The sequence below is a fragment of the Megascapheus bottae genome, chromosome 23, assembly GCF_031878675.1.
Source record: "Megascapheus bottae isolate mThoBot1 chromosome 23, mThoBot2.hap1, whole genome shotgun sequence".
Taxonomy (NCBI): domain Eukaryota; kingdom Metazoa; phylum Chordata; class Mammalia; order Rodentia; family Geomyidae; genus Megascapheus; species Megascapheus bottae.
This window is the reverse complement of record NC_143531.1, coordinates 5,222,451-5,240,893: the sequence shown is the minus strand read 5'-3', so window position 1 is coordinate 5,240,893 and position 18,443 is coordinate 5,222,451. Positions and strand designations below refer to the sequence as shown.

At 40.9% G+C, this 18,443-nt stretch overlaps 1 protein-coding gene across 4 annotated transcripts in view; it reads right to left on the bottom strand.

The window, feature by feature from the left end:
• Positions 1-18,443, bottom strand: part of Sec24d (SEC24 homolog D, COPII component) — a 78,739-nt gene that overhangs the window by 20,610 nt on the left and 39,686 nt on the right. For all 4 annotated transcript variants that reach the window (XM_090356649.1, XM_090356648.1, XM_090356647.1 and 1 more), the window contains exons 9-12: positions 15,330-15,468; positions 11,544-11,659; positions 5,490-5,614; positions 782-973 (exon numbers count right to left, since the gene is read on the bottom strand). In XM_090356649.1, coding sequence (XP_090212775.1) covers positions 782-973; positions 5,490-5,614; positions 11,544-11,659; positions 15,330-15,468 — 572 coding nt within the window. The remainder of the gene's footprint in view (positions 1-781; positions 974-5,489; positions 5,615-11,543; positions 11,660-15,329; positions 15,469-18,443) is intronic.

The following is an 18,443-nucleotide window of genomic DNA, read 5'->3' as shown; positions in this document are numbered from 1 at the left end:
GCTGAAAATGAGTATAACACACTGGAATTCTATTCATCTATCAGGAAGAATATTATTTTATTTGCAAGGGGAAAGGCTGAAATTACATTACATGAAGTCTCCACTCAGGGAGACAGAGGATGTTTTCTCTTGTATGTGGAAGTTAAGATCTAAACTATAAACACAAATAAGACATACACAGGGTCAGATGCGTATATATACAAACTGACGAAACTACAGCATCTGCAGGGAAAGATTCCAGTGGTATAAGTCCTCTGAATGACCAGCTTCCAGTCTAACAAAAAGAAATACTAGACAGCTGAGACACATGTTGTCAGAAGGGAAAGAGGTCTGGGGGAGGGAACAGATGAATGGAGAGAGAGGAAGGGTAGGAGGATGCAGTCTAAGCATTCAATGTACAGATGTGACCAAGGAAACAGATCACTTGAGGGGCGGGGCGGGGTTGGGTGAGGTGGGGTTGGTTGAGGTGGGGAGGAGGATAGAAGGTGTGATATTGATCAAGATGCATCGTTCTCATAAGATGACATGTTCAAATGAAACCCCATTGTACAACTACTTACATATACTAACAAACACATTTTAAAACTAAAGAGTGCAATAACATTCTTCCTTCTGAACCCCTGTGTACATTAGAAAGAAACAGACCTAATGAAAATGATTGTGTTCTACCACCCATGTCATAAAGCCCCCTTGCTTAAATAAAACATTGTATAATGGAATTAAAGCAAAATGCAATTAGATGTCCAGCTGTGGTTAAATGATAAAACACTTGCTTATTTACTTGTGAATCACAGACTGGGACTCTTGGTAGTTGACCAGGAAGCCATCTAACAAAGGAACGAAGACTTCTCCCACATCTGTCACCACCATCATCTGTGGCTGGGCCAAGTTACTCTTCACATTGAAGAAATGCAGAACTTTGTTATAGGTGATAAAACCAACGCGAATGGCAGACGTCTCTTCTTGCTCTTCCCTGTGAGAAAAGTAAGTGTTGGCAGTCTTTTTTAATCAGTCTAGAACAACAGAATTTTCTCTCTGAAATTCAGTAAGTTTGTCTTCAAGAAACTGGAAGGAAGATATGTTTAAAGTTCTGGCTGTCATTTCTGTTACTAGAAAAAAAGGACACTGAAGTTGAGGGCTGGTGACTCACACCTGTAATTCTAGCTACTCTGGAGGCTGAGATCTGAGGACTGAAGTTGGAGCCAGCCTGGACAGACAAATCCACTTGAGTCTTTAGTTACCTATACACTTCTCTCCTCTTACTCTGTCCCTAAAATCTAACACCGAGACTCATTTCCGGTAATAGATAGTACACAGAGCTCAATGAGCCAATGAAAAACATACACTATACAAACCATTTTTTTTAACCTTTAGATGTCAGTTAAGAAACAAACCTTATTTTGCTTAGTGGATTTTTTTTTTTGGAAGAACCTGGTTTGCTCCATTTCCACATGGCAAAAGAATTACTTAAGCCCAAGGAAAAGAAAAATCGAAGTGCAGTGATGAGGTATCTCAAGCTTACTTCTGCTTCCATCACTGATATCTGTCTCAGCTCTTTTGATGTCTCATCAGTGAACGGACTGCTGAGTTCTGTTTTCTTTCTCCCTTCCTTGTGGCCTTGACACAGGGGTAGACAGTTGAAAAATTTTCATCATTACGAGGCACCAGTAACTCACGCCTGTAAATCCTAGGTACTCAGGAGGCTGAGATTTTGGAATCGATGGTCAGAGCCCTCCTGGGTAGACAAATCTACAAGACTCTTTATCTCTAACAAACTAGCAAAAAAAGCTGGAACTGGACATAGCTCAAGTGGTAACAGCCCCAAATCTGAGCACCAAAGCAGAGCACAAGCCGAGTTCAAACCCCAATACAATAAAAGAAAATCCCAACTCCTTCCAAAAGCGCGTGGTAAATGCTTATATGTTCTGGACCCTTGCAAAAGCTTTTTGGCAGTGACAACCCCCCCCTTCCCCCAGCACCTCGGCTTCCCCTGAACTGCACTACGTCATGCTGGATCATTCTGCTTCCGGGCTGTCCCTCTCCTTTCAATTATTAAGACTCAAGTCTAAATCTTTCCTCTCCGAAACTTCCCTATATACACCCATCAGAAGTCATCTCCTCTTCTAAACTCCCACAAACCATTTTCAAAGGCTCGTGGTCCATGATGGCTTTAACATTATGAGTTAATAAAGAGCGCTACACAAGGCTTCTGTCTTTACAGGGTCTCCCTGACCCAATGCGGACAATAAGGAAACAACCAAGGTTGTTTACATAATAGGGAAACACTGGCTTTGGGATGGCTAGCCAGAGCCCTCAATAAGCCAAGACTAGGCAACTCTGCTATCGTGCCACCACTTTGATAGCTTAAGGTCAGCCAGCGTTAAGTACTGAACTCACAGAATGAACTGATACTGCAAACTACTGGTTAAGTTTCTATTCCTCCACCAACCTCATCACATAAGGGAAGGCGTCTGACAAGTTACAAATAACAAATTACACATTATTACTTCTCAGTTAGTTTGTATTCAACGAAGACAAGAGACACAGAAGAAAAACTAGAGAGGGTGGTTTTCATTGTCGTTCCCTGTTGAATCTGGGCAGATTCAAGTGGAGGCAAGTGAGTACCATGGGATTTGCAAGGTTCACTAAGAACCCAAATTAACATTTTTGTAAAGCGTTTAATCAGAACATTTCACATTACTGCAAAAATATTATTACTTGTCTCCATGGGAGCATGGTTTTTTCCTCCCTTTTTGATAAACAAGAAAACTATCCTAAAAAAGTTCTTCAACATTTTAGTTACCTAATGAAGTTATATTCAGAAGAGAAAAACAAATTCTTAGTCTCTCCTTGGTATTAATTTTATACCAGTTTTGTGAAGTTGTATCACTACATAACATGAAGATTGACACAGGTTGATCTTTTAGTTTTCAATGGTCACTGCCTTTAAGACTTGCTCTTATCATTTTAATAAAATGAATCAGAACAGCACAGAAGATGTACAAATAGAGAATTAGAAAAATCCCAAATCATGTATTGGAAACATTATAGTCACAGCAGCAATCAGTGAATAAAAACCCAATTTGAGCAACAGGTGAAACATTTCAAGGTTTGTCTTTCTGGTTCCAAGAAAGTCAGAAAAGTCTAGAAACTTTTCAAGGCCAGAGATAGGCATTTGAAGCTGAGTAGAAAGGACAGACTCCTTTTCTTTTCAAAAGCTTAGCTGAGAGATGACCACACCCTTGGCTATGAATCTAGACCTCAGGCTGTGATTTAAAAAGGCTATTCAGCATGTTTTTCCCACTTTAGTACAGAGAAGCAAATCAAACTGACAGGGCAATCTTACCATGAAAATAAAGCTTCATAAATACACAGCCCCTCAAGTTTTGTTTTAAAATCTAAAAAAGGAAAAGGAAGTAAGTAGTTGCTTTGAGGAGGGGGAGGTGGGGGCAACTTTTAAGAGAGAGATGTGCATAGGACCAGAAATAACCAGTGGTAACTTTTACCTTTAACCTCTTTTTTTTTTTTTTTTGCCAAAACTACACATCTACTTTGATGGGATGTAGTTCAGGTGACACATAGGAAAAAAATGTGATGTTAACTTATATCAAGAGATTGTAAGTTTCACACCACCATTGTCATGGAAGAAGAGTGAGTAGAGTGACTGGTCTATGAAAACAGAGTACGTACACTACACTGAATTGGTTTCAGACAACAGAGAGAGATCATTTTCAGAAACTTAAGTAGTTTTCTTTCACACTAACCAAGTTCTAAGTTCAGATTTAGATTTAAAAAAAAAAACAAACAAACCCTTTTTAGCACTGGTGGCTCATGCCTAAATCTCAGCCACTTGGAAGGTTGATATCTGAGGATCAAGGTTCAAAGCCAAACAAGGCAGGAAAGTCCATGGAACTCATCTCCAACTAACCAGCAAAAGAATCAGAAGTGGAGCTGTGGTTCAAGTGGTAAATCACCATCCTTGAGCTAAAAATCAAAGTGACAGTGCCCAGGCCTTGAGTTCCAGCCTCAGTACAGACAGCAAACCAAACCAAACCAAACAAACACCCTGTTAGAGATGTCCCTGACAACATGTACCATATTCTGCAGAAAACCAATCCACACTTCTCAAGTTTCCCTAATGGGCTAGGACAAACTCCAGTCACATTGTCTGCAGGCACAAGAGGCCTTCTTTATGCTATGACCTTTTACTTGCTCCTGGCTCATTCTTCATCTGGACTCAGTTTGAAATCACCTCAGTGTTTCTCAAACATCCTGCTGCTTTTCCAAACTCTCCTGAAGAATATTATACCTTCAGCCTCACAAAAACAAACAAAGCCACTTGTGGGAGGTCCTGTGTCTCCTTAGCAGAGCCTCCTGTGGCCCAAAACACCTACCTTAGGTAAAAGGAGCAAGGAAGGACAGGCCTCCAAAGAGCAAAGGGAATACTAAGATCTGAAGGTAGCCCCCCATGATCTGCAAAATCCACTGCTGCCCACGTGGTTCAGTAAGCACAGAAGGTGGTGCAAGGGTAGAAATCATTGTACTTATTAGCTGTTTATCAAGCAGGACAGATGGCAAGGACCCGAGGCCTTTCCCTGATTCCTGATCTCCTTGCCAGATGCTTATCTTGCCCTAAACAACAAGATAGTCCATGAAGACATTTAAAACTAGCCAGGATTTATTTTAATATTAGAGGAGGCAAGAGGAAACAAATAAAATAATTTCTCTAGCTATCCCCTGCCACACTTCAAGTCTTTCTTAAAGGTTTTATTCAAACCAAAATACCTTTTGCATATATCCCTTCCTTTATTGTTCAAATCTGGTTCTTTTTCTCCATAAGATTTATTGGGAGCTGTTTTTGTGTGGAGTTTTCAATTTTCTTACAGTAAAATTGTCATTGGCTTAATTTACTAAGTAGCTATGGTGCTGTTCATCTGCTGGCTACTGCTTGTGCTTGCTCTGTAGCAATAGCAAGTAGAGGGACACACCTGCCACCGCTGTGGGGTTCAAGGATGGCCAGGCAATACAGTGAGCCAACGTACTGCCTAAAAGGATATCATTCTTGGCCTTAAGACAGATGTGTCCAATTTTCTGACACTTTTAGAATCCTGAATCACTTCTAGAAATTTGCAGTTTTTACTAGAAAGCCAGTTGTCTAAAAATGGGGGTTGGGGAAGGGAAGAACTTCTAGACTTCCCCCTTCTATTGTTAGGATCTTCATAACATATATTTTGGGAGTTTTTTCCTCTAGCATTATTAGTAGTAGTAGTAATAGCAGTAGTAGTATTTTGTTAGCATGATTCTTTTGCTTCATACAAATGATTACTCTGACTTTTTAAAGCCTCAAAGGAGTTGTGCTGTTTGATTTAACTGACTATTCAATGTTCTCATTAGTAAAAAATATATCCATTGGCCAATTCAGCATTTATTTTCTGGACAAAGCATTCACTCAGCAAGGGAAGCGATGGAAAGAATGGTGGGTCTCTTACTTTGGAAGCTTTTCCAACACAATTTTCAGTTCTTCACATATCAGCTTGACAAGCCCGTTCTTTATGTTACTATATGACACATCGATCATGAAGATGAAGGCTGGTGGGCTGGGAGGTTTATTCTTCTGCAGGAGAGCAAACACATCACACAAATGTATATGAAGTAAATATGCTTCAGAATCCAACTTAAATACTCACTAGAACCCCGGTCAAGTTGATCAGACACTTTAAGAAAGAGGACCTAACATGAAGGAATCAAGTAACTGTCTAGAACAGTTTCTGATGCCATTAAAAAAAAAATTTAGGGGCCGGGAGTTTGGCCTAGTGGTTAAAGTGCTTGCCTAGCATGCATGAAGACCCGGGTTCGATTCCTCGGTACCACATACATAGAAAAAAGCCGTAAGTGGTGCTGAGGCTCAAGTGGTAGAGCTCTAGCCTTGAGAAAAAGTCCAAGGACAGTGCTCAGGCCCTGAGCTCAAGCCCAGGACTGGCAAAAAAAAAGATTAAAAAAAAAAATCTGCTTTTCAGGATGTGATCTAAAGTAGGCAGGGTTCGAGGACCAACTAGAACAGTTACAGAGGGGAAGGTGTGGTAAGATGTTGTGGCTAGCTGTGCCACAGCATTGCCTTCCAGGATAAAGTGTGTGTGTGTGTGTGTGTGTGTGTGTGTGTGTGTGTGTATTCATTTTGGAAACGGCAATAAAACTTCACTGACTTGGATATTGCTGTTTTCAAACCTCTTCTTTTATGAGTTCTTTCCGTTTAGAGATATGAAATTATATGGGTCCATGTAACTGCATACTTTAAAAACCAAGCCGTATTGTTACTTACCTGATTTATTACCTATTTACAGTAGGACAGCCTTTTTTTTTTTTCTGTGTGTTTAAAACGATCACTCTGACATAATGCAGCTGCTGTAACAATGGTGTCTAGCTGTGGGTCTCTATTTTGGCTGGTGTTCAAACAGCACTTAGGGAAACAATCTTTCAGTCAGGACTTACAAAATATTTAGAAAAGATGGCTGTGGAAGAGTAACACTAGTGACCCACACTAGAGAATAAAAGATTAAGACCAAGTGAAATTTTAACCTGTGATCAATTTTAGAATATTTAAAAATATTCTAATTTCAATTTTAATTACTCTCAAGTTAGGAAATACTGCTAGGAATTTTTTTTTTTTTTTGGTGCTGGTCCTGGGACTTGAACTTAGGGCCTGGGAACTATCTCTGAGCATTTTTGCTCTAGGCTAATGCTCTCTCACTTCAGCCATAGCTCTAGTCCCTAAAAGAATTCATTTTAAGTAAAAAACAATAATGCTTAAAAGATTATCAACCTGAAAACATCCAAAATAGACTGGCATCTGCTGCTTCTATGAGAATACATGTATTTCTCTGTGTGTGGCGGGGGCTGGGTATGGGCTTACTTAGGGCTTCAAGGTCTTGCTTCGCTATTTCCATTCACACCTAGCATTCTACCACTTGAAGCAAACTTTCACTTTTAGCTTTTTGCTGGTTACCTGGATATAAAAATCTCAAGGAATTTCTCTCCTTGGCCTGGCTTCAAACCTTGATCCACAAATCTCAGCCTCCTAAGGAGCTAGGACTCCAGATGAAAGTCACAGTACCGGACTGACCTGTATCATAATACGGACCATACTGATCTGTATTTGATGAAAATGATTATGCTTAATGAAACCAAAAAAACTACAACAAACTCAAATATGTCTTACTATCCTTGAATTCACTCCTAAATTCAGTCTGACCAATTCCCCAGTCAATAATTTTCATAGCTCCAGGCTGCATATCTCTATACAGCACTTCACTGTAACTTTTTTCCTATGTGTACATTTAGTTCATCATTCCTCTAAATCAAATTTTCTTCCAGTTTCTCTGTGCATATCCATCCAGGACATCATATGGAACAACTCAAAGGCTCCATAACTTGAAATTAGATTGGACTGTTTCTTTCTCTTCCATCACTGACCTCCCCCCATTCCCTTTTCTTTAAGAATGATTCTTCTGTCACGTGCCATGGCTCATGCCTGTCATCCTAGCTACTTAGGAAGCTGAGGTCTGAGGATTATGGTTCAAGACCAGGCAGGCATTGAAGTCTGTGAGCTTCGTATCTCCAATTAACCACCAAAAAGCCAGATGTGGCTTTTTAAAAATATTGTTCTGCTGTGTCTCACCCCAGCCTTATTCTTACCTTTCTGAACATTTATCAAGCTATGCTCAGATAGCCTGAGCTTCCTCCATTCATCCCTGACTTGCTGTGTCTAGTCAAGTGTCACATGTAAGTATGCTACTCTACTGCAACCGGGAAGACCAGTGGGAGAAACATTGCTGGAACTAATGAATTTTGAATCTAAGATGCCAGAGGCACCTTTCCTTGGAGCTGTGCTACAGTTAAGCAGAATGCTAGTCTGAAGCTCAGAAAAGAAAAACACTACGAAAGTTCGGGAAGTTACTGGTCCCGGGCACGGATTAAACCTATGCATGGTGGCAGTGATGGTGCCCGTGGAGGGATAAAGAGAGTCTCAGCCATAAAAGGCAGAGAAGAAACCATGTTGGCATGCGCTGGCAACCAAGACACTGACAGGTGGAAAAGACAGAGGATGAGGCTGGCCACCAGTGGCTCTCGTCTATAATCCTAGCTACTCAGGAGGCTGAGATCTGAGGTTCACAATTCAAAGCCAGACTGGGCAATTACCACCTAAAAGCTGGAAGTGGAGCTGTGGCCCAAGTAGCACGCCAGCCTTCAGCGAAAAAGTGATGACAATGCCAAGGCCCTGAGTTTAAGCCCCAGGAAGGGAGGAAGAGGAGGAAGTGAGGAGGAGGAGGAAGTGGAGGAGGAGGAGGAGGAAGAAGAGGAAGAAGAAGAGTAACAACAACAGAAATACAATGCCAGTAGAAAATTAAAAAGTAGACTGCTTCAAAAAATTTCCCTCAATTTGCTTCCCATTATTTATTTATTTATTTATTGCCGGTCCTGGGCTTGAGCTCAGGGCCTGAGCTCTGTCCTTGGACTTTCTTAAGGCTAGAGCTCTACCACTGAGCCTCAGCACCACTTCTGGCTTTTTCTATGTATGTGGTACCAAGGAATCGAACCCGGGTCTTCATGCATGCTAGGCAAGCAATCTACCACTAGGCAAAACTCCCGGCCCTGCTTCTCATTATTTTATAATAAACATTCCTCCACATAAGAAGAAATCAAAGCCAGCTATGGCCAAAAGCCTGAGACCTTATTTGAAAAGTAACTGAAGCCAAAGGGCCCAGGTGTGGGGTTCAAGTAGTACAGCACTTGACTAGCAAGTACAGACCTTGAGTTCAAATTCTAGTACTGCCAAAATGATCAAAGTTGATAAGACCAACAAAAATGGATACAGGAAAGCATGAGTTTTATCATTTTCCTTTCAGTGTGTATGGTGTTTTATTTTTTTTTTCTTTTTACCAGTCCTGGGCTTGAGCTCAGGGCTTGAGCACTGTCCTTGGACTTTCTCAAGGCTAGAGCTCTACCACTTGAGCCTCAGCACCACTTCCAGCTTTTTTCTACATATGTGGTACCAAGGAATCGAACCCGGGTCTTCGTGCATGCTAGGCAAGCACTTTAACCACTAGGCCAAACTCCCGGCCCGTGTATGGTGTTTAAAAAAAAAAAATACAGGGGCCATGAGCATGGCCTAGTGGTAGAGTGCTTGCCTAGAATCTATGAAGCCCGGGTTGGATTCCTCTGTACCACATACACAGAAAAAGCCCAAAGTGGTGCTATGGCTAAAGTGGTAGAGCACTATCCTTGAGAAAGCCCAAGGACAGTGCCCAAGCCCTGAGTTCAAGTTCCAAGACTGGCAAAAAATATTACAAATATAAATTAAATAAGCTCTTTCTACCATCCAAATCCCTAATGTTCCTATTATTATACTTCATTTGCATTTTAAATTATAAGTAAGTTTGAAGGTGTTTATAGCTCTATTCATTATAAACCCTACTTGGAAAATGATAAGGAAGAATAAGCTTGCTAAAGCCTCTTATTTGGTTCTATGCATGCTGGGTGTGATTTTTCCATCCATCATGCTTCTGGAATAGTTCCATATTCGAGAATTTGAAGATAGTAAGATTTTCATTCCCAGAAATAGACTTGATTCTCTGCCTAAGTTTCTACTAAAAAGCATAAAGTCAAGATAATGTAGCTATTTTGGCAGGGAGCTGGAGACTTGGAGTGTTGTAAGATTTATACTACTATTATAAAGATCACTCACTGAGTCAATTCTCCTACCACAGGCTTCGATGGCTTTATGAGGTATAAACAGGGAATCAAGTGTTCATGCTTTGCCTATTGATGCTCGTTCAGTCAACAGCAGAAAAGAAAGAAACGAATCAGATGGTATTGTATTTGGGGACTCACTTCTGGGCTGACAGAAAGCATGTGCACTGAAAGTGTTCTTCTATTCCCACTCCATGCTTAAGCAGGATGGTGTTTCAAACCAATGAGGCACACAGTTTTGTTTTGGTTTATCAGTCAGTTCTGAGGCTTGAACTCAGGGCCTGAGCACTGTCTTTGGGCATTCCCTCAAAGCTAGCACTCTACCACTTGAGCCATAGCACCATTTATAGCTTTTCTATGTATGTGGTACCAAGGATCGAACCTGGGTCTTCATGCATGCTAGGTGAGCACTCTAACACTAGGTCACACTCCTCCCAGTCCCACAGTTTTTGTAACTAGTTCTATGAAACACAGTGCAAACTAATATAACCCATTAAAATAAGTGGAGATTTAGTTGAGAAAAGAGATTCAGTCAATGGACAACATGCCTGGTTTGTGGGAGTATTCTTTATTCAGGTCTCTTCTCAATAGATGAGCAGGACAATTAGAAACCATCTGCAGAAGAAATCTGTGGGTTAGAGGCAGGTTTCTGGGCAAGAAGTGTTAGTGGCTTTCATTTTCAGAAGGGAAAGTGAGGCAAGAAGACAGAATGACCCTGCTTTTTTTGTTTTTTCAAACCTCCTCAAGATGCTTCAGATGAATCCTCAACTAAGACTTGAAGGGAGTTTCAAATCACAAAACCACTGTAAAGCCGCACAAGGTGCCTATAATGAGGCCATGAAAATTGACACTAAAGAAAGGAGATGGGAAGCTGTGACTCACTTGTGAACTCACTCATCCATTCATTCCACACATATGGATTAACTGCTCACCAGTGTGAGATACTATAAAAATGTCATGAAGAGATTCAGTACAAGATCTGGGTCCCCAAGGATACAGGAAGAGGGCAGACAGGTGAGAAGACTTAAATTCCATAGGTAGAATTGCTAACATGGAGATTGATCCAGATTGTTTAAAAAATAAAAATCAGACACTGAAGATAGAAAGCTGCAGATGCATGTAACAAAACCAGCAGGGAGAACAAGTACAAGTGTGTCAGATGGAGCTTAGACAGATGTGACAGGAAAATGGAAAGGCATGATGGCCTGAAGGACATCTTATATGAAAGCATGGCCAGACCAAAGATCTGGTTAAGTCCAAAGCACATGGCAAGATCTTTATACAAATGAAGATAGACATGGCCTGAAGTGGCACCATGGGGGGCAATGTCAATGGCTTTATAGAGGAAGTTACACTTTTTAATCATGCTATTGTGGGCACCACAATGACTAGAGTGCAGAATAGATGCAAAAACAAACAAACAAAAACGTGTCAATGGTTCTGTCGCCTTGATAGGGAAGTTTTCCTGAGGTGACTGACACACGAATGAGGCAGAGGCCCTCCATTGCACTGCTGCATCAAGCAGCCAGTATAGTCTGGCTACAAGACACGAAATAATAGTTTTCTATTTCTGGCACTGTATTTCTAGAAATGGGTTTTCCTGGAGGGTGCGTGGGCAACTGCTTCATGCTCACAACCTAGAAGTTTGGATGTGGGTCTCACATCCAGTCTTTCTGCATTCCCAGGCTAGCGCCAAAATGTTCTGTTTATGAATCAAGTCAGCTCCCTACAGAAGAATGCTAGTCACTTGAATTTGACATCAATGCATAAATACCTGGGGCCCTGGGAGTACTTACTCTGCAATAATCCAAAGTGGCAACATATTCATACGATCCCAGTGATAACTCCGGCTTCTCATAGTGGTCCAGCCTTCTTCCAATGTGGTCCAGATGTTGGAAGTAGAACGGTGGAACTAATGAGAGCCAAACAGAAAAGGACATGCTTTGTTTTTATAAATAGACAATTTAATACACTCTCAAAATTTATTACGGGAAGAAAGGAGTTAGTTTAAGACAAATAGTTTGAAAGCTGGAATGCAGGGTATTCTAAATAGAAAAAGCATGTCCTGGAAAACCTAAGACTTTCTTACAAATCCTTTTGGTTCTTCTACAAGTTATGGATGACTAAGAATACTTTTGAGGGGGATCATTCAAGAGAAGCAGGATAGCTGAGTGCTAGTGGCTTAAACCTGTAATTCTAGTTATTGAGAAGACTGAGATCTGAGGATTGTGATTTGAAGCCAGATTCTCATCTCCAATTAACCACCAAAAAAGTCAGAAGTGGATCTGCCTCAAGTGGAGCATACCAATATCAGCACCATAATAAACAAAATACAAGACAAAAGTTACCACTGATTTTAAATCAGTAATCTCAGTGATTGAAATCTTCTAGAAAGAACCGAGTTTTCCATTTGAATTTTCAATCTACCTAACAGAGATAAACACTGATTGTTTGAACTACACTATTAATTACCACATTTATTATACTTTAATTAGGAAATGTTTTCGGCCCTAGGGAAGTTTGTATGGTAATCTTCCCGTGGCTGGGTTGCAAAGTGCTGAAGATTACTGTATTAGGGAAAGACTGCACCACTGAGATCTCTGAAGAACTAATTTGATTCAAATGTCTCAGAAGGTTAGTTCTGGCTAAGTCCTGGAAGTCATCCAGTAGCACAGAAATACTTCTGAGTCACATACAATGCACTTGGACAAATAAGGTCTGGTATCTGTGCGAGAAAGAACTCTCGCTGCTGCAAGATGAATAGGGAAAGCTATGAAACTTCTGCCAACAGGGATGTTTAGAAAAACTCCCAGTGCTTTTGTGTTAAGGCATTCTGTAAAGAACAACATCTTCCTCTGTAAAGCTTTACAAATAATGACTTACGTTTGAAAAGTAACTATGTGTTCTTTGCGCTTAGTTGTGAAACTGGCATAGAAATTGAGAGAGACTATTTTCTCTTTTGTTAATATTATTTGACCAATAAAAATTGCATGTATATAAGGCATGCAACACAATGTTTTGGTAGATGGATATCTTGCCCGGTGGCTAATTAAGCTAATGAATGAACATCTCACCAGTTGCAATGTACAATTCACTGGCATTTTATACATTCACAATGTCATACAACGCCAGCTGGTTAAGTTATAAGGTATTTTGATCACTTCAGATGAAACTCCAGACCCCTTAACTTCCTTTATCTTTTGGGGGTTCTAGGGTCTGAACTCAGGGCCTTGTAGATATTTAGGCAGGTCCTCTACCACTTGAGACTTGTTCACAACAAATTATGTTCTAAGGTAAGATTTGCAGACAAAATCATAGAACTCTAAATTTCCTACATTCTTAACATATATATCATGGCCATTTCTTTTAAAATTTATGTTTACATATCGGTCCCTGAATGTGAAAGATTTCATCATTATTAAAATGGTGACTAAGTTGGAAGCAGAGAAAACTAGGTCAGAAACTGCAAATATCCACATCACATAGCCTAGACCTGAAATCCATACATCTACTGGTAACTATCATAGCTCCCACTTGGTAATCTCTAGACACTGCAGGAAAGCAAGAGTGGGATTATTTGAGCAGGGATTCTTATTCTAAAACTCTACGTTCTTCTGTCTTCACTAAACCCAACTGGAGAACAGAGAGATCAATGTAAGTCCAGGGAATTCTGGCCTACAGCCTGGGAACACTGGCCTGAAGGCTGTTTTAGGCTCATGAAATCATTTGGAACAAACAGAGTAGACATGCCCACCACATGTTGGCTGTCCACAGCCCAACTTTCTGCACTGATAATTTTGTGAGGCCTGTAATGATGTTATAAATACCCAAACAGCACTTGGTAGAAAAAAAAAGGTTCCCTAACCCTGGGAGAGACCAGGGAATAACAACAGCAAATGGGAGATTCTTGGTATTCTAAACTCTTGACACTTATCTGATCATCTTCCAAAGACAGCTGGGGGCTTGGCTTCAGACCCCGAGGAGACAGTGGGTGGGGAGGAACTTTATCCTAGTGCTTCAGGAGGGGCTTCTGTCATCTTATGACAGTCTGCCCCCAAAGAAAAAGGGAAGGACTCCCCAGGCTTTTGAAATACAAGTGCTGAGATAGAGGCCAGCCAAGGGTCTGCTAAGAGTCCATTTGGGGATGAGGAAGGGAACATCCCATCCTTAAGGAGTAAGGCTGGATAACAAATCCTGGTCTTAGCATTGCATCCAGTTTGCTCCAAGCTGACGTTATAGTTGACATGAGTACAGACGCCTGCTGAAGGGTCCATGCCATGGTCTTCAAGTTCAGACTAGAAGCCAACCATGCAAGTCCACTTGTACCAACTGACCAAAGGTCTTCAGGAGGAAGACTCCCAAAGTCAGTGTCTGGCGCTTTATGTTTCTAAGATGGACAAAGGCACATCTGGACTGTGAGCATGACAACGGGACAGGAAAGAAAGTGGTAAGCTTTCCCCCCTCCCTTGGGAACACTCATGGAACCAAGAGGCCATGAACACGATGAGGTAGGCAGGAAACTGTGGCTGGGCACAAGGACTACCGAGGGGTGAAGAGTCAGGGAGCCCTGGGTGGCTACGCGGTCCATTCTTCTGGTCTTGGGTCTTACCCAGAAGTGTATCCGTGATGATAAGGAATGGGGGAAACACTAGGAAAACCATTCTCCCACAAATATCATTGTTAGCAAACATCGACACATGCACATGCATATGGGAGATACGTTTTCTTTAATAACAGGGAATTAAAAATATAAAGACGTGTTATAAATATGACACATGTGAAAATAATCTTGAAAACGCTGCAAGTTTTTTTTTCTCAATACCAGTGAGCTCACAGTGGAATGAGAGTAAAAATATAATGCCTAAAAAAATGGAGACGAGTACATCATAAAAATGTTCCTTCCTTAAAATTAGTGGAGGAAAGGAAAATCTGCATGAAGAGTTAAAGTCTCAGGCTGCGCCTGCACAACCCCAGTAGCAGGGATTTCATATTTGAGAATAACATGGAGCCCGGTGCTGGTGGCTCACACCTCTAATCCTAGCCACACAGGAGGCCGCCATCTAAGAATCACAATCTCGGGAAAATCCTGAGACTCGCCTCTCCAAGTAACCAGGAAAGGCTGGAAGTAGAACTGTGGTTCAATTGGTAGAGTGCCAAAAAGCCAACTGACAGTGCAAGGCCCAGAGTTCAAGACTGAGAACCAGCATATGCATAATAAATAAATAACCCTACGTGTTGACAACAAGGTGTCTCTAGGGTTTCTCTCTGTAAACTTAAAAGTTAAAAAACAAAAATCTTTTTAAAAAAATCTCATTTTGCTGCAGCTGGGGCTTTTGGGTAAGGTGGCTGACATCTGAGTTTTCTTTCACAAGTCTCACAGAAAGCTAAGAGGGAAAGAGGGACATGGATCCCCAAACAGAGAATGCATGTTTTACTTAGTTGCCTCTAGGAACTGACAGAGAAAGCATCAGAGCAAATCAAAGCTGGGGAAAACAAAGGTGCATGCTTGCTGTGCTAAAATGTATCATGTATTTTACTTCTGGATAAGAAGCTTCCCCAGACCAGGGCCCTAGCCCACCTACCGTCATTGACACAGCTGCAGAAGCCGCACTGGAACTTCCTCCCTCCCTCGATGAACTGCATGAATGGGCACATGTAGGCTTTACACCTGTTGCACCGGACTGGTCCATTCTCACCGTGGTTTACCAAGTAAAGTGGAGTCTGGAAACCAGAAGCAAGTCAGATTGAATGAATGTCTGAATTCGAGATTGGTATTAGGTGTGAAACATTGGAAATGTCTTCTCATGTAGCATTCACTCACTGAGGAACACAACACTGAGAATTTTCCAGGATGGCAGAGAGATCTCCCCTGATAACATGTGAATGTAAAGCAATGCAATGGCGTCCACAGGATCCAAGCTAAAACTTTAACCTGTATATAGACAGCATACCATCATATAGTATATTATCAGTAGATGCACACTGTCATCTAGGTGATAAATACATTTACCTTATGTATGTGTAAGCAGGAATTATAACACAAAATGTCCTGAACCCCTGAACCCCCACGTTTTGTTAAATTTGCTAAAAGACTACAAATGAAGAAGCAGGAGATGGTCTGGGTTTTCTACTTTGTGCCTCCTCTGACCTATGGTCTCTTGGGGTGACTCTGGCACCCACTGGCAGGGCTGAGGAAAGAACTGAATAAGCGTCCAGTACAGAGTGCTCTGCTCAGTGCCGAGGGGCTGGAAAAGGGTAACTCTTAAAAAGTTTCTTAAAGTGAAACTTTTACTTGTTTTTATTTTTTTTGTTGGTCATATGGCATGAACTAGGGCCTGGGCACTGTCCTTGAGCTCTTTTGCTCAAAACTAATGCTCTCCTGTTTTGAGTCAGTGCCATTTCCAGCTTTTCTAGTTATTGGAGCTAGGTCTGGTGGAGTTTCCTGTCCAAGCTGGCTCTGAACCATGATTCTCAGATCATAGCTTTCAGAATAGGAAGGACAATGGGCATGAGCCACTAGCCTCTGGCTTTCAAAATGAACTTTATTAGCTAACGCAGAATATTATTACAATTTAGGCTGGGTGCTGGTGGCTCACAACAATAATTCTAGCTACTCAGAAAGCTAAAAGCTGAGGATTATGGTTTGAAGCTAGCCTAGGAAGGAAAGTCTCTGAGACTCCTATTTGCAATAATCTACCAAAAAGCCAAAAGTGGAACAAGTGGTTTGAGTACTAGCCTTAAAGTGGGGGGCGGGGGGCAGGAAAGCTCAGGAACACCTTCTAGTGGTTGAAAGCTGAGAGGCAGGGTACATTTGTAAACATGCCAAGAATTTCCTTTCATGTGGGTTCACATATACAAGTTCACAAACCCATGTACCATTGGAGTTGTGTGTACAAACCTTTGGTGTGAAAGACATAAAGTGGCAATGCTTGTTCTCTTTAGCTGGTCATCATGAGAAAAGGCCTGGGGGATAAGGGGAAGTGGTACTGGCCAAGAGGCATTCTAATCATAAGTTGACATATTGAAATCGTAATCAATTTCTATCACTATTTAGAGATTAAAAACTGGGAGAAAATAAAGGAAGGGGTGACATTATTTAAAAAAATGCACTCATTATCTGACTTATAGAACTGTAAACCTATTTGTACATCACTTTATAATAACAATAAAAAATAAAAATAAATGGTCTGAGGGAAGCAAAAAAAAAGTGACAGATTTAAAAAGAGAAGGCTTCTTAGGAAAATGAAGGGAGATACTGGATGATCAGAACCATACAATGTCCGTAGGCATATCTGGGTGTCAGCTTCCTAGAGGAGAATCTAGTGGCCGATGCTGCCTGTGGTTTGTCTGGGTTCCAGCTCCATCCTCAGTTTAGAAGCTAAACTACATTCCCTGCAGCCACATCACCTATTCTCATCCTTTTGTTTTCAGAGTTCAATAACTATAATCAATTCTCTGAGATAGTTGAGACCTCAAAGATGATGCAATTATTTGCCTTTGATCCTATTATTATGATCTGCTCAAAGGCAGACACAGCCTAAAATTACCAGGACTGTCAGCCACTAATGCCTAAGCCTTCTAACCCTGACAGATTCCAACTTGTAGAACTGAAACTAAATGTCTAGCAACAAGCTGAAGTCAAGTCGAAGCGATATCTAGGCGATTAAGAACACATACAATTTTTTTTTTGAATTCTCATTCTCACAAAGCAGATGATGGATGGGTAAGGAAGGACTTCAGATGATCAAGGTGACAGTAAAGAATGTTAAAAGCTTTTTAACTGTTTACATTTTGTTTGGGGGCAACAGGGCAAGGGTTTCTAAACGACACAGTTGTTTCATCTCTCAGGGGCCATGCTGAAAACAAGCATTTTTTTCTTTTTCCAGATGTCTACTTATCTGTTCAGCAGAACTGTGCAAGAGCTTTATACACAGCTTCTGTCTTCAATTTAAGTGAATATAGGCTTTAAAAAAAAACCTTTGAATTACTTTAAAAAAAAAAAACCAACAAAACAATGCCCTAAGTTGTTTTCTTAATACCCCATTTACTTGAGAAATATTTTCAGGTTTTAAATGCTTTGTTTATAAATGTGCTTTAATCTTCAGCCTCTAAAATATCCCTGCCAGCTCTTTCTTTTCTTGTCTTCTCTTAGAAATGGAAGGAGATGGTTTGGCTCCAAGCCCTCAGCTGACTATTCTTAGTTTTGGCATGACTGAGATAAACCAAGAAGGAAAGCAATTTTGAATCATGTGTTGTTGGATAAACAAGGGAGTGCCACATACTACATTGGCACCTATTTTCATTAAAATGTTTGTTTTCATCTTTAATTAATATGAACTAATTGCACAGTGGGTTCTGTTGACAATATGAATTCAGACAATATTCCTCCATGCCACTCAACTGTTTCCCTTCCTTTTTTGTACCAGTACTGGGACTTGAACACAGGGCCTGTACAGTTTCTTAGCTTTTTTTTTTTTTCCTCCAGGCTAGTTATCTACTGCTTGAGCCACAGCTCTACTTCTGGTTTTTGTTGGTTAACTGGAGATAAGAGTCTCATGGTGTGTCTATCAAGACTGGTTTCAAATCATGACCTTCAGACCTCAGCCTCCTGAGTAGCTAGGATTATGGGGAAGGAGCTACTGGCACCCCGCTTCCTATTCAGTTTTTAAAACCATTTTCAGTGAGTTTCATTATGC